General features: G+C 42.6%; 1 protein-coding gene across 8 annotated transcripts in view; it reads left to right on the top strand.

The window, feature by feature from the left end:
- LOC138979783 (potassium voltage-gated channel protein Shaw-like) overlaps positions 1-16,142 on the top strand; it is a 170,139-nt gene that overhangs the window by 132,420 nt on the left and 21,577 nt on the right. For 4 of the 8 annotated variants that reach the window (XM_070352523.1, XM_070352522.1, XM_070352519.1 and 1 more), the window contains 3 exons: positions 4,944-5,856; positions 9,054-9,092; positions 15,576-15,605. In XM_070352523.1, coding sequence (XP_070208624.1) covers positions 4,944-5,856; positions 9,054-9,092; positions 15,576-15,605 — 982 coding nt within the window. The remainder of the gene's footprint in view (positions 1-4,943; positions 5,857-9,053; positions 9,093-15,575; positions 15,606-16,142) is intronic. The other 4 variants (XM_070352521.1, XM_070352524.1, XM_070352525.1 and 1 more) reach the window with 4 other exon arrangements.

Below are 16,142 nucleotides of genomic sequence, written 5' to 3'. Positions count from 1 at the left end.
AAGGTGTGCTCATTGTTGTAACATTTAACTGTAGCTGAATCTTTGGTAGGAGTAGCAGGTGAAGGTTGGTAGTAGTAGTAGTAGTTAAGTCGAGCCTGCCCTTGCGCCCACCTCTCTAAAACGACCACCTGTCCACAGCGACCAGTCTGAAGGATCACAGACGAGGTCTTTTCTCCATATAATTTACCTTTCATAGCGACCACCTGTCCATAACGACCATTTTAATGGGTCCCGTCGGTGCTCGTTATAGACGTGGACAGGTTTGGCTGTAGTAGTAGTAGTAGTAGTAGTAGGAGTAGATGATGGTAGTGGTGGCAGTAGTATTTTGAGGAGGAGTATAAGGCGATGGTGGAATCGTTGTATGTGGTAGCAGTAGTAGTAGGGGTTGGCAGAGGTAGTAGTAGTTGGTAGTAGTAGGAGTAGTAGGTGGATGTGGTAATGAGGTATAGAGTAGTAGTAATGAGTAGTTGTGGTGCTTAGTTTGTCCTTCAAGGCGGTCCTTCATTCAGCCGGAAGTCGACTTCGCGAAGTCTTTATACCGAAAACTCAGTGCTAAAGCTTCGTGCGGCGAGCTTCGCGAAGTCTTTATACCGAAAACTCAGTGCTAAAGCTTCGTGCGTCCAGCTTCGCGAAGTCTTTATACCGAAAACTCAGTGCTAAAGCTTCGTGCGGCGAGCTTCGCGAAGTCTTTATACCGAAAACTCAGTGCTAAAGCTTCGTGCGGCGAGCTTCGCGAAGTCTTTATACCGAAAACTCAGTGCTAAAGCTTCGTGCGGCCAGCTTCGCGAAGTCTTTATACCGAAAACTCAGTGCTAAAGCTTTGTGCGGCTAGCTTCGCGAAGTCTTTATACCGAAAACTCAGTGCTAAAGCTTCGTGCGGCCAGCTTCGCGAAGTCTTTATACCGAAAACTCAGTGCTAAAGCTTCGTGCGGCCAGCTTCGCGAAGTCTTTATACCGAAAACTCAGTGCTAAAGCTTCGTGCGGCCAGCTTCGCGAAGTCTTTATACCGAAAACTCAGTGCTAAAGCTTCGTGCGGCCAGCTTCGCGAAGTCTTTTTACCGAAAACTCAGTGCTAAAAAGCTTCGTGCGGCCAGCTTCGCGAAGTACACTTCGCGTAGTCGACTTCGCCCAGTTAAGGATAGGCTTTATGCTCAGCAGGGTGAGGGCGTTTGTGGTAGGGACGGACAGACAGACGGACAGACAGACGGACACAGCTTCTATAAATTACATTCGTTCGGTATGTTTTGAACGCTATAGAGACTACTATCCGTATTGAAAAGGTTTCAGAATTGTTTCTACTTTTTTTTTCTGAGGAGGGAGTAGGGGCATGGAAATAGAGATAGCGGTGGTCGCAAAACAGCGCATGCAAGACATGGTGTGCATGTCAGGACTGCTTTCTGTATTTTTTTCTTTTAACCTAAAAACAAATGTATGTTTGTTAGCATGCAGTGTTTCTTGGCTCGTGTACACGTTCTCTTCAATAATCCAGTCGTCGGTTATGGCATTATGTGATGGCATATGCCACAAACAGAAGTTTTATTGTGTATGGTCCTTTTTTCTGGCAAGCTCAAACCTTGCTCATGTAAATAGTGCAGTCGAAGAATAACATCGTCGAAGAATAACATCGTAGGAAGATAGAGACAATAGTGTTGCTGTGTTTGTGCTTTTTAAAATTTTATTTTTACATCACAGAAAACTTAGCAGAGAAACCGACTATTTATTTTGTGAAGAAGTCTGCATTTTCCCCCGCTTCCTGTTTAAGCTGCCAGGTCCAATGTTACAGATTTGTTGAATTTTAATTTTTGTAACCTGCAGGTTCACTTAAAATGGAACTTTCATCCTGAGTATGTCAAGTTTTCCATGTAAATGGCAGCTTTTGTTTCACTGATGTTATATTTAGCAAGAAATGACGTAAAAAAATAAAATCCGAATAGATCGTTTATCTTCCAGAGGAAGAAGTTGTCAAAGCAAATGACGTAGTTCCTATATATAGCACCACAGGTATGTAACAAACAAAGGCTAGCTCTGGGCCTTGTTTAGAAAGAGTGTGGCATCATCACACAACTTTGAGCTTTGAGCAGGCAGGTAAAGCCTGCTTTCAGACATCGATGTAAACATGTGTGTGTGTGTGTGTGTGTGTGTGTGTGTGTGTGTGTGCGTGCGTGCGTGAGTGCGTGCAAGCTTACGTGCGTAAGTGCGAGCGCGTGTGTTTGCATGCGTACGCGCGTGCGCGCGTGCGTGCATTAATGTGTGTGTGAGCGCGCGTGCGTGTGTGTGTGTGTGTGTGTGTGTGTGTGTGTGTGCGTGCGTGCGTGCGTGCGTGCGTGCGTGCGTGCGTGAGTGCGTGCGTGCGTGAGTGCGTGCAAGCTTACGTGCGTAAGTGCGAGCGCGTGTGTTTGCATGCGTACGCGCGTGCGCGCGTGCGTGCATTAATGTGTGTGTGAGCGCGCGTGCGTGTGTATGTGTGTATGTGTGTGTGTGTGTGTTTAAGATAGAGAGAGGGAGAGAAAGAGATAGACATGAAATTAGAGGGGGCAGACGGACAGGTAGACAGACAGGTGGTTAGAAAAAATTAAAGGCACAGTAAGCCTCCCGTAAACCATCACAGAGCTCCCCGAGCGTCTAAATACAGTACAAGCATACTTCCATTTGAACGCTCACCGAACGGGAACATCCTGGCTGCTTTCTGTCGAGCGTGAGACATTTTCAAAGAATTTATTTTCGTAGACTTGTTCCGTTAACAACAACGGCGCCTCGTTTTTGCGCTAGACCTAACTTTTAAAATCTAAATAATAAATTGACAGCTTGTTACACAAACATTCTTTAATCATAAAAGAATTCGTTTTTCATCAAGACAAGATCAGAACAATTCGAAGTTGTGAAAGTTTAAAAAAAGAAAAGCCCGGAAGCAGGGTCACGCAAGGGTCGTAGCAGACGACGGCCGGTTTATCAGTGCAAATCGCCGTTCCTCTCAACAGTCAAAAGCCATCGCTAGAGTTCTTGTGAACCACAGCCGTTGTTTCGTGCATAAAAAAAACGTGCTATTGTAGATAAGCTCACGTCGAGTCGCATTCAAATGACTAACTATGACGACTGCATTGTGAAAAGGGAAAACTGTATCACACGGGTTCACGATGGCTCAGGGGTAAGATAAACCACGCAAAAATAAATTCTTTGAAAATTGTTCGCTCTTTACGGAGGGCACCTAGGATGTTCTCAATTGGTGAGTGTTTAAATGAAATGGTGTTTGTACTGTGTGTAAAAGCCTGATCGTATCTGTGATGGTTTACGGGAGGCTTACTCTGCCTTTAAAGGTAGAATGAGAGGGATGAAACAGCTTTGAAACAAGTCTGACGAAGCTGCACTTTATCGTCGACATGTGTTACGATTCTTATCAAAGATCTTGGCAGATACACTATACTCTGCCTTCTTTGTTTCTCACCAGAGCAAATTCCTTACCGCCAATGTTGCCGACAGATAACATCAGTGTCTCAGCAGATGTTTCAATTTAAACTGACATTTGTTTAAGGAAGAGATCAAGGACTGAAAACATCAGATGAAAAACAGGGAGAGAGGGAGTGAGAGACAGAGACAGAGAGACAGAGACATAGACAGACAGAGACAGACAGAGACAGACTGACAGACAGAAAGACAGACAGAGAAAGATGAAAAGAGAATGATAATACGCTTGTTTAGGGGGACACAGAGAGAGAGAGAGAGAGAGAGAGAGAGAGAGAGAGAGAGAGAGAGAGAGAGAGACAGACTGACAGACAGAAAAACAGACAATCTCCAGTGGTAAAAAACACAAGCCCTTTTAGCACTGGGATCACGTTGGTAACAAGATAACTACTGTGCAAGTATGTTCGGTATCACTAGTGCTAATTTGTCATTGTTACATCCCATTTATACAAAACATTATGCTATTAGCAGATCAACATATACGCCTGATATTAAGACATAAGGTTGAATGTATACACATTCTCCTTCTCTCCTTACGTCTCCTTCCCCCTACATTTTGTCAGTCGCTCCTTTTTATCCGCTTTAGAGACATTTACGGTAACTCTCTCTCTCTCTCTCTCTCTCTCTCTCTCTCTCTCTCTCTCTCTCTCTCTCTCTCTCTCTCTCTCTCTCTCTCTCTCTCTCTCTCTCTCTCTCTCTCCCCCACCCTCCCCCTCTCTCTCTTTCTCTCTCGAACCTCTATCGTCATCTAGGTTTTATGTAGTATTTCGGATATATATTACAGTACATTTTTGTTATCTTTTGTTTTGATTTTTAGATTTTTGTTATGAGTATCAGAATGTAATTCCCACCATTATGATGTCGTTTTATTAACTAGTCTCTTTTTATCAATTAATATCTTGCATCGTGTACACGTACATCGTACTTTGTTTGCATTCCCTAGACCATGATTGTGTATTGAATATATGTGTGTATTTTTTAGTGTAACATAATGGAAGGTGTACGTGTGTGTGTGACAGACAGACAGACAGACAGACAGTGACCGACGCACAGACAAACCACTTGATTTTTGCTTGAATTTGTATCAAACCACATCGATTGCGTGATGGCAGAGGTTATACCCCTAAACGATTTAGAAGAGCCTTAAAGTTTTAAGCTTCAATCACTGGGCCATCCTAGGGTCCCAGAGAGAGAGAGAGAGAGAGAGAGAGAGAGAGAGAGAGAGAGAGAGAGAGAGAGAGAGAGAGAGAGAGAGAGAGAGAGAGAGAGAGAGAGAGAGAGAGAGAGAGAGAGAGAGAGAGAGAGAGAGAGAGAGAGAGAGAGAGAGAGAGCTAACTACTTTGCAGTGAGTCTTGTTGCTCACAGCTGACGATGTAGAAAACCTAGGAGTGATTTGTGTTCGTTGCTTACCTCTTCTTGTATACCTTACGATTTTCCCCAGAACGATTGGATGGATAACAGCCCTGTTGCTCTTCTTGTTTCAGATCATCGCCGTGATCTCGGTGTTTTTCATCACCATTTCCATCCTGTCCTTCTGCCTCAAGACCCACCCCGAGATGCGAGTTCCAGTGTTGATGAACACCACGGAGACCATGACGGACGGAACAGTAGCCTGGAGGTTAACTAAGAAAGAAACAGAACCGCACGAAGCCTTTTTCTACATCGAGTGTGCCAGCAACGCGTGGTTTACTTTTGAAATCATTATACGCTTCGTGGTGGCGCCCAGTAAACTGGAGTTCATGAAGGCGCCGGTGAATATTATAGACGTGGTGGCCACCCTCTCCTTCTATTTGGATTTCATGCTGACCAAGTTGAAGCGAGAGAGTGACATGCTGGAGTTTTTCTCTATCATTCGAATCATGAGGCTGTGTAAGTTGACGAGGCACTCGGCCGGCCTAAAGATTCTCATACATACATTTAAGGCCTCTGCCAAGGAACTGATTCTGCTCATCTTTTTCCTTGTTCTGGGTATCGTCATATTTGCCGCGCTCATCTACTACGCTGAACGCATCCAGTACAACCCTGACAACGACTTTGAGAGCATCCCCAAAGGCCTGTGGTGGGCTATAGTCACCATGACCACTGTGGGCTATGGTGACATGGCGCCCAAGACCTATGTAGGCATGTTTGTCGGGGCCTTGTGCGCGCTGGCCGGTGTGTTAACCATCGCCCTTCCCGTGCCCGTCATCGTGTCCAACTTCGCCCTCTTCTACTCGCACACACAGGCCCGCTCCAAGCTGCCCAAGAAGCGGCGGCGGGTGCTACCAGTGGAGGCGCCGCGACCCAAGGGCCCCAAGGCGCAAGGCCAGCAAGGCGGACCAGGGGCGCAGAACCGCCGCATGAACGCCATCAAGCATAACCATCCAGGTGCGCTGGACGCCAAAATGAATCGACTTGGTAAACTGTTTCATGATTGCTTTCCGCTTCTCTCCTAGGGACTGCTCTGCTTCTCATTCCGCCGCTTGTTCCGGTTGTACCGCTCTGCTGCTGTGGTGATGTGGGGGTTACGGGGCCTGGCGAAAATATGGCGGCTGCGGGTCAGCCTTATAGCTGTCCGCCCGCCCTCCTCCGCCTCTGCTGTCCGCTTCCTGTCGCCTGCCCGCCTGTCTCCTACTGCCCGTCGTCTCCGCCTGTCGTCGTTCTGATTCTATTCTGTTGTTTTTCAGTTGGTCTTGGGTTTTTCAGCTTGCCATCAATTTTATTTCAGTTGCAACGTTTTACCCTCCGTATCTCCCTGTCGTCTTTAGAGCTCGGAGCAGGCTGTATTTTATTATGCGTTTATTTGCCTATGCAGAGACAGTCCAGTTTTCTTCTAGGCGAGACTGATGATGCCTTATGGCTAGGTCCGACCAATTTTTGTTTTAATGGTAAAGACGTGTACTTTTCTCAACTGTCACTGCGTCAGTGTAAGTAATCATTTTATCAAATGTGTAGGTTATTCTGCGATAGAAGGGAAAGGGGAACAGCATCTTCTTCATATGTTCATTTATATTGACTTGTTAATTTGAAGAGTTATACATGCTGGATGGAAACCTGTACAACTGGTTAACAACTACAACGAAGCCCAAGTGGTCTTGTAGATACCTTTGGGTGGTTCAAGCGTTAGACAAGAGCAAAACGAAATTGAAATGGCATTGTTGATGCCTTGAGGTGACTGGACTTGCTCTGTGGTTGCTGGTTTTTCTCTCCTTTGATATCTCTCCAAAGGTTGCGTGGGAATCCTGGCGTTGGTAGAGCGCGCTGTTTGTTGTCATTTTGTTTTCTGACCTTTATCTTGTTACCCTTCCAGGATCTTCAACATGCTCTCCTTATTTATTCCCTTTTTGAACTTCTTTTTGTAGCATTTGGAATGGTTTCTTTTACGGTAATAAAATGTCACTTTTACTCCCTATGGATATTGGCAGATTTAGCAGCGTAGAACCAGGCATGAAAACCAGCTTTAGATATTGTCAAATAAATGTTGCACAGTATTTCCTAAGAATCGGTGTCTCTTCGTGAATGAAGTCTGTAAAATGTCTCATTTTTTCTCCTCATAGCATATATTTGCCATTGTCAACTCGATTGTTCACACACTTCCGTTTTCCCAGTCATTGTTGTGTTATGTACTCTAGTTGTCAACAAGTACACTTCCATAAAGCTCTCTTCAAAGGGGAAGGTGTATCTAACAACAGATATGTATGGTGACTGTTACATTTAATAAATGCACTCGTAAAATAGAAGGAACATGCATTGAAAGGTATAAGAATGCTCTAATGGCAAATCAAAATTGCTATTAAGGGCAGGGGGGTACCTTCAAATACACATTTTTTTCTCTTCCAAGCCATTTGACCACAACATTCATAAAACAGAACTGTGTGTGTTCAAATTTGGTGTGCTTTTGCTTCAATGTATTTAGAATAATAGTATATGATCAAAAACAAAATGTGCTCTTAGATTGACTTAGTACAAAATACTAAATGAAAAATGAAATTCATTATGGATGACAAGATAATTTTAGAATGATTTGGAATTTTGCAGAAATGTATAAGACATACTAATAGATGTTTTGTTCAAAAGGATGAGCTCTAGGAAGGACAGTTAAAGAGATACACATTTTCGATGTTTTGAGACATTTTGTACCCACAAAGTCAACATTTAGAAAAAACAATTTTTCCTACATACGTGAGAGAGACACCCGTGAGATAATAATCGTTCAAATCATGTGTGTATATCATGTAAATGAGGTCATGTCAAGCAAGTCTGACAGGGACCTGTTTTTCCACTGCTTATGATGCCAATGTCACCGAGACAAACGTCATGATAGAAACAAAACTTGCGCTCGCTAATTACCCTCGATCAATCTTTAGAACTAACACGTCACGCCACACTTTCAGAGTGACGTTTCTTTGCTTTGACGTAATAGATTGCACGAGGCTTTAGAAGAGATCGAGGTTCCAAAACAAGCGTCTTCAATTTAGCTGCCTCGTCTGGAAGACATTTTCAGTAAAATACACGTAAGTACAGTATGTAGGATAAACAGAATACTACATGGCTCGCAGTTCAATATTTAAAAAAAACAACTCGTGTAAATCTGGTACGACACAGCAAGCCATGTAGTATTCTATATATCTAAACGTTGTTCGAACAAATCAAAGATAAACATCTTACACACTTGTAAGCCAATTTTAGTTCAAATATGGGGAGTAGTTTTGAAATTAGACTGTCATCCATGAAGTAACATGATTCCATTCATCGCTTTTCTTATTTTGAATTTAATAATTTTTGCAAAGTCAATTTAGAAATAATCTTTTATTTCATCATGTATTATTATTTTTCATACATTGCAGCAAATGCACACCAACTTTTAATGTAAAACAATTTTGTTTCAAGAATGTTGTGGTCAAATGAAAAACGGTGTATTTTCATGGTGGCTCCTGCCCTTAATTCGTATATCAAAATGCATTTATTTCTTATCAAATCATCACACAGGGTAAGGCCTTTCCATTGACATAGAGGTTACTATAAAAGAACAAGAAAGTATTTAAGACCCCAAATAAGGAACATAGGCAAAAGGGTGTCGTGTTTCTCCCTCTTTGAATTAAAGGCAACAAATCAATGAAGCAAACTGACATCAAAGAACGAAGAAATTTTCTTCTTTTCATATAAAATATGCAAACACAGTTCAAAGGAGTCGTCTGTTTTTGGTTGAATTATGCAGTAAGAGCTGAGAGCCAAGTAGATTTTGTCTTTAGTTTGTCTGTATACATGTTACCCAATTAGACTCAGATTTATTCCGTATTTTGACATGTTTCTCAGAGTATTGACATCATTTACAGACAAAAGTGCACTTTGATCATTGATGTATCTCTTGTCTGCACTTCCCTGTTTCAACTGTTTTGATGTCTTCCTTGCCAGACCTGACTCAAAGAAATGTCAGGTTTTTTTTATGTTCCTTTTAGGGGGCGAGCTCGGGCGAGTGGCCGAGGGCTGTCTGTAGCTTAGTTGCCCGCGGCCGGCCACTTGCCCGACTCCTTACCCCCACTTGAGCTGTGAGTCTTCACTATGTTGCTATAGTCCCCTATAGATTGATAGTTCCACTCGTCTTCTGTCTGTAGCCCATGGCGGTACCATTCAAGAGCTGATGCCATTCCGTAGTAAGTCATCTACCTACCTCTTCGCTGGGGTCTTGCCTTATTGCATCATGCCGTTCCACTCCTTGGGGTGGACATTATGCCATTTTGTGTGTCCCTTTTGTTTCTTAATCGCATGGCGGAGGGAAGTGTGGTGTGGCAGGTTCCCCCTGAACCGCTTTCGGCCTCTCATGACGAGATGCAACCTGTCACACTCACGTCTTTGCTTATGCCGTGTCTGCAGTGAAGTGCGCTTGTCTTTCATTTTCTGCAACCATTTTTATTGAGATTGGCACCCAATGCATGCGCCAGAACTCTTTCCGTTTCCGGTTGGCGATGCTGTATTTGGAACATCTTGTGCTTATGCATGGTTTTGATCTGCGTGTGAACATTTGATTTTTGTGTGTGTGATCCCGTTAATTGTTTATGTTTTGAAAGTTATTACTAGAAGCATGCCAAGGAATTTTTGACGTTTTGAATTGCCTGTCGTGCATAAGGGAGAATCATTGCACCTACTTTTTATTTTATTTTGGGTTGTGTCATTCCACACAGCAGTCCATTGATCGGGGTTGTGCGAGGCTGGTGTGTGTGTGTGTGTGTGTGTGTGTGTGTGTGTATATATATGTGTGTGTGTGTGTGTGTGTGTGTGTGTGTGTGTGTGTGTGTGTGTGTGTGTGTGTGTGTGTTTGTGTGTGTGTGTGTATATATATGTGTGTGTGTGTGTGCGTGTGTGTGTGTGTGTGTGTGTGTGTGTGTGTGTGTGTGTGTGTGTGCGCTGCGCGAGCGTGAATTGCAGAGAACTGGGTTATTGATTCGATCGCGATTGTCTCCGAAAGTAGGTCTGTGGTAAGCGTAGATCGCGGTGCAAAGCCTGGAACATTTGTGGTCGGTATGACAAAAATGTAAACGCTACTGCTCAGAGGTGATAATTTCGCCGATAATGTTGGGCAATTTACAGATAGATATCTGAACGTACCTGCAGAAAAAACGGCAAGCAATAATTTCATGTAATTTACGACAAAAACAGCAGACATATTTAAGAAATTTCTCTTCAAAGAGAGCTCACTACTTGCATACTTTGACCTGCCGAAATTGCTGTTCGTGACAGACTGATCTGTTCTAAAAAAAAAAAAAAGCCAGTTCCGATGTAAAGATTCTGCTTTTAAAAATGGCCAGCGCGGTAACTGTCCCAGAACAGCCACCTATAACCAGCTAGACCTGTAGCCAGTCTCTCTCTCTCTCTCTCTCTCTCTCTCTCTCTCTCTCTCTCTCTCTCTCTCTCTCTCTCTCTCTCTCTCTCTCTCTCTCTCTCTCTCTCTCTCTCTCTCTCTCTTTAAATTTAGTTTTTAGATGTGCTGGCTTCTGGGAGCAATACTGACGTTGTGACCCCATCACGGATTACACAAAGCTGGCGTAAAATATGGACTTAGCTAACTGACCACGGGCCGAGCGTGCAATTAGCCAGACTCATCTTCGTGGCCTGAGAGAAAAGAGGCCGAGTAGCAGGAGGCGGAGCCGGCAGCTGAAATTAGCTCATCAAAAGAATCCTATACGTCGAAGCAGCCAGCTAATGAATACAGCAACCCTGCCAACTCAGCACATTTTGATGCGGGTGGGCGGAAGCATAATATAGTGCGAACTATTTTCTTTCTAGCGTTCAAAGCGAAGGGAACAAGACTCCCATAAAAGATAGACTGCCAATGTTCCAAAATTCAGACTCAAAACACAAGAAAGGTATGATATTGAAACGTTGAATTGTTGACAAAGTAGGACAGTAATCTAATTTAAATAGGTTGACATTTTTGTAATGTATGTTTGATGGTGTATGCTTTTAATTAAGCGTTGTTGACTATGAATGTAGATGTAAATGCTTGTATAACTGTGTTTTAATTTTTTAATGTGTCAAGCGCAAAGAGCATAATTGTAAAGTTATGATGTTGCGCTATATGAATGGTCATTTATTATTATTATTATTATAAATGAGTCCGAATTAAGTAGGACATGGTTGGCGATATTGCTCTTATACACTCCGTATACTGTAGAAAATACCGTTATTCCTAATATTCACTCTATGGTGGGAATTACCGAATCAATATCATACCGAGTTCAAAAGATGAAATGGATCATTTCCAACACCAACTATTATATTATAATTCGTTTATTTGCATAACGTCTGAAAGAAAACAGAATACAGTGAAAAAACGTTCGTGTTGATGTTCTCGTTTTGGCGTACAAAAAAGAAGTTCATATATCTAGTGACTTTCCGCGCAAATTCGGTCATGCTTCGCTTTTTTGTGTCACGCCATTTAAAAACCGTAAAGCCAAAGCAAGCTTTACTGCCTGCCAATGATCAGGGCAGATTTAATAGAGTGTTGTAAGTACACCTCCACCACCATCACCACCTCACCCACCGGTTCCTTACAGGCAGCTGCTGGCTACTGTTCCTTGGTCGGAGGTAGACTGGGGCTTTGGTTTAATCAATTCTCGTAATTAGAAAGCCATGACGGGGGAGCCGCGTGCGTGAAGCTACATGGCACGTGATTTGTTCCTGAGCTTCTCCGCTCAATCTTGGACGTCTTTGGATACCCGGATTATTTTGGGCTGGCTTTTCGCCTAGGGCCCGCCCCGGGCGAGCTCCAGGCCAGCAGGGCAGATTTGGTCCCGTGCTGTTTTTCCATCAGCATCCGGGTTTCATCGATGGTCGTTTTTTTCCCCTTTTTTTCTGTACGTCTGTTTACAGAATTTCAGAGGAACAAGTCCGAAGTTTTTGTAATTAGTGTCTGTTTACATTGGCTTCGTGAAAAAGTAACGAGATACAGACGAAGTTACAGAGGAAAAGGTGTGTGTGTGTGTGTGTGTCCGCGCGCCCACTCAAAACTTCCGAAGATTAAGTTCCGATTTACAGGTTGAAATACGCAATAATTTGACCGGCTTTTTTCATGACTTCCGCTACACCAAAATACAACTAATGCAACACAAACAAAATCCAATGTGTTCCTTCGCGAGCATTCGAGGGTAAAAATCCGAGATGCCAGCTACCTCAAAGCGAATGTGTTTCCTTTATGATTATATTTTACAAACGGCGAATATTACATAGCTGAGCTGAGTTTCTGTGTGTGTGTGTGTGTGTGTGTGTGTGTGTGTGTGTGTGTGTGTGTTGTGTGTGTGTATGTGTGTGTGTGTGTGTGTGTGTGTGTGTGTTGTGTGCTTGTTGTGTGTGTGTGTGTGTTGTGTGTGTGTTGTGTGTGTGTGTGTGTGTGTGTGTGTGTGTGTGTGTGTGTGTGTGTGTGTGTGTGTGTGTGTGTGTGTGTGTGCGAATGCGGACGAAAACCCATCGAGCAATTAGCAGGGTGACAGCCTGCTTTGTTGTTTTTGTTTGTTTCCTTTTTCATTTGTTTGTTTGTTTGTCGCCTCATCGACTTTTTTTTACTTTGAAAATTCTGCAAATTAGTCGAGGTAGATTTTGCTAAGTGAGCTTGTGTGTGTGTGTGTGTATGTGTGTGTGTGTGTGTGTGTGTGTGTGTGTGTGTGTGTGTGTGTGTGTGTGTGTGTGCGAATGCGGACGAAAACCCATTGATCAATTGGCAGGGTGACAGCCTGCTTTGTTGTTTGTTTCCTTTTTCATTTGTTTGTTTGTTTGTCGCCTCATCGACTTTTTTTTTACTTTGAAAATTCTGCAAATTAGTCGAGGTAGATTTTGCTAAGTGAGCTTGTTTCTGTATTCACTTAAATCAGTCGTTATACAGAGGACGCATGCTTTTACGTTTTGCACTATAAGTGTCCAATCTATAATAAGTTTTTGTCCACTATCAACTTCCCGTCGATGTACATCGGTAATGTTATGATTTAAAAACTCATCTGCGAAAAAACTTGCTGTTCTTTTTCGTAATGCTTTTGAAAACGTTTTTTTTTTACAAAAAGGGAAGCCGATTAGCGCAAAGACGGTAACCCCCCCCCCCCCCCCCCCCCAATTTTTTTTTTATGACACCCAAAGTGCATAAATGTCTTCGACTTGAAAGACTGTTTGAACATTATTTTGCAAAAGACCCATTCTTAGATTCGAGAGCAGGTATGAGAAGGTACGTTAGAGTAAAGGAAGAGGAAGACATATGTTGGTCACTTTGTGGCAATTTTATAGGGGCAAATAAATGTGAAACCTTTTGAGCAGATTGGAAAGGTATCAAACATGCGAAGGCGACGATCATCCTTCTGCCTTAATCCAAACCGTAATTATTGATAGTGTCACTTTAGACCATACAATTCAGGCGAAAATGGATCCGGACAGTCGTGAACTAGCACCATGCACCATCGCCAAATCCCCTCCCTCCCCCAAACCTCTCCCCCACCTCTATTATTCAACGCAAGACAGAACACGACACGTCAAACCTTATTCAGCTTCTTGAGTCATAGCTGGGCTTTCACACAGTCTGTCAGATTCACATGGACCGTCGTTTCGTAAATCGGGACATTTACATCAGAGCGGTCAGCAATCAGTGGTCAGCAGGGCCCCACCAAAACGAGCCCTAATGAAAACTGGCCAGTGAATTCAGCAGATGGGGATGATGATTTAACCCACAACTGGCACTGGCGAGGATCAATAAGCTACTTGTGTTGGGTCAACAACAGCATATGCCACACCTTCACGACTCACTCAGGCTTAAACCTGCAATATTTACGGGCCACGCAGACCAGCAAACACGGGTTAAAGGTGTATTCTTTGTCGCGTAAGCGATCGCATTTGAAGGCTGACCTTTATTGAGCCCAAAGAAGACTTCGCGAAGTCCTTTTATCCAGAATTCCTTTTTTTACATTTATTTTCGTAAGTCAAACAAATACATTTAGCAAAATAAAAATTCTAATGAGCCACACTATTAATTTTGGATATATGTGTCTGATTGAAAAGACTATGGTGGTATTCTATGTAAAAGCCTGGATACATTTGTGGCCGTGAAAATGATCGTGTGTGTGGGAAGGACGGTTCCTTTTAAGCCATCGTGGAAAGCGCGGACGGCAAGCCCGAATGTGCTTTCACGGAGGCAGCTAGGTCTTGGAAGCGAACAGGTCCAGGCAAAGCGTCGAACGCCTGACTGCGAGTTTCGATCTGTTTGGCCTGTTCTTGTCGTTTGCTTACTCCCTGGTCGATTCCCAGTCTCAGTGCCGCACTGTGTTACCGAGGCTTCGGAAACTGCATCTGAAACGAGACTGCCAAGACAGCTAGCAACCGCAGCCCAAATTTAGACAAATCCGCCCGGTTCTAAAGCCCTAGCAATGTCTTCGTTTATATATAGGTGCTTTTTGTCTTGCGTATTGCAATCCGTCCGTTCTTAAAAGCAAATAGTAGGTCGCTCGTAGGACACAAACAATCCTATAAATAAAAGGGTAAATGTATACACTCGAATGTGACACAGCTCGAATGAAATCTATGGCTGAAAAATTGTCATTTATTGCCATTATAATTGAACACGATAATCAGGATCAAAGGAAGCTCTTGAGCGATGAACTTTTGTAGTTTTTGTGTTTAGCACTTGATATCTTTCAGCTGTGCTGCGATTGTCTTTAGAAGTAATACTTCTCTTGAGTACAAATGTATCTCATGTCAATGATTATAAAACGATAGTAACAGCTGCGCCATTGAAGCTTTATTAAAAGCATTTAGTTTTGAATAAGTACTCTTCAGGTAGCTAGCACAACACGTTTTGCCGTTCGAGGGTAATTTCCGTCATTTACGTTCGAGCATAATTTATGTTGCATTACTTTTAATATTTTGTTGCGCTTTTTTATCAAATGTTTTTGGCTGCTTGATAGTTTATGAGATAAACATACTGTTAGATATATTTGTGTGCTTCTGTATGTACTAATTTGCCTTTAGAAATGTCCTGTATGTTTTTGTGCTTTTTTACCTCAACATGATGGTTTTTTGTGGTTCAAGTGTATGTGAGTTGTTTATGGATCTAAGGAAAACCTTAAAAGTGTTTCTCTTAAATGTGGTTGATCATCCTACTTTAATCTAGTGAAAGTCTGTATCTATGTAACTAAAACTATTTCATTTTTGAAACCGGGCATGTCATTTTTCGTCATTTTCATTGGAAAATAAGGTGCTTGGTTGCAGACCGTAATCTATGAAGCAGGTGTTCATAACAATTGATTTTCAATTTGAAATGTATTTGGCATTCCATATTACATAACAGCGAAGGAAAGAGTATTTCCGCGATTTAAAAAACCAAACAAAAAACCAAACAACAACGTTGTATAGGTTACATGAATCTGCAAGCATGATATTCATTGCTAATCGTTTATGTTTGTCACGTGGCTTAAAGATATAATATATTGTTTCCATTCTGTTGTACTGTGACTCAATATACCTACATTGTGTTGTGATTGAAAACATACCTCTATCGTTAATCTGCCATTGTTGTACATATCGGGAGAGATTTGTGATATTGATGTTGTTGTTGTTGTTGATGGTGTGATTGTAATCGTGGCACTTTCCTCTCTCTCTCCCAACAGGCCATTATAATCACTTCGCAGCCCTCCTAGGTAGAGTATCAAACGGACGGTTTGAAATTTCAGACTTTTTCCGCACTCCATCTTCTTCTTTGTATTCAGAATTTTCCAAGGGTTTCATTTGGTTTCGACCCATCTTGAGTGCAGCATGGTCTATCTGCACATACACGCATACATACACACAACACACTTTATTTTCGAGTCTCAGTGCTGAGGGTCCGACATCGTGGGATTTTTTTTCTTGCACAGCTCACTTCCGTCAATTAGAGCCTCGCTTTCACCCACTTCACTTGGTTAGTGCATGCTGGGAAGTAAGTATGTGGACTTCTTTCTTTCAAGTCCGGGTGTCCATCTTAGGCGGTTGTGAATGACGACGGCATTCGTGACCCGATCCCAAAGCGGTGTGCTGTATAAGTTCTACACATGCACAACTATGCAGTCTCATAAAATGCAAGAACAGTTTCCCAATTGAACCCTATTCGACAAGAGGTCGTCATGTACTTATGTCCCTTCAACATGAAAATAAGGTAAAACAATCTAATAGCTGACTTGGTTTACGTTTTCCACAGA

The sequence above is a fragment of the Littorina saxatilis genome, linkage group LG11 (genome assembly GCF_037325665.1).
Source record: "Littorina saxatilis isolate snail1 linkage group LG11, US_GU_Lsax_2.0, whole genome shotgun sequence".
NCBI classification, from domain to species: domain Eukaryota; kingdom Metazoa; phylum Mollusca; class Gastropoda; order Littorinimorpha; family Littorinidae; genus Littorina; species Littorina saxatilis.
The sequence above is the reverse complement of the archived record's forward strand: the minus strand, read 5'-3'. Positions and strand labels throughout refer to the sequence as shown.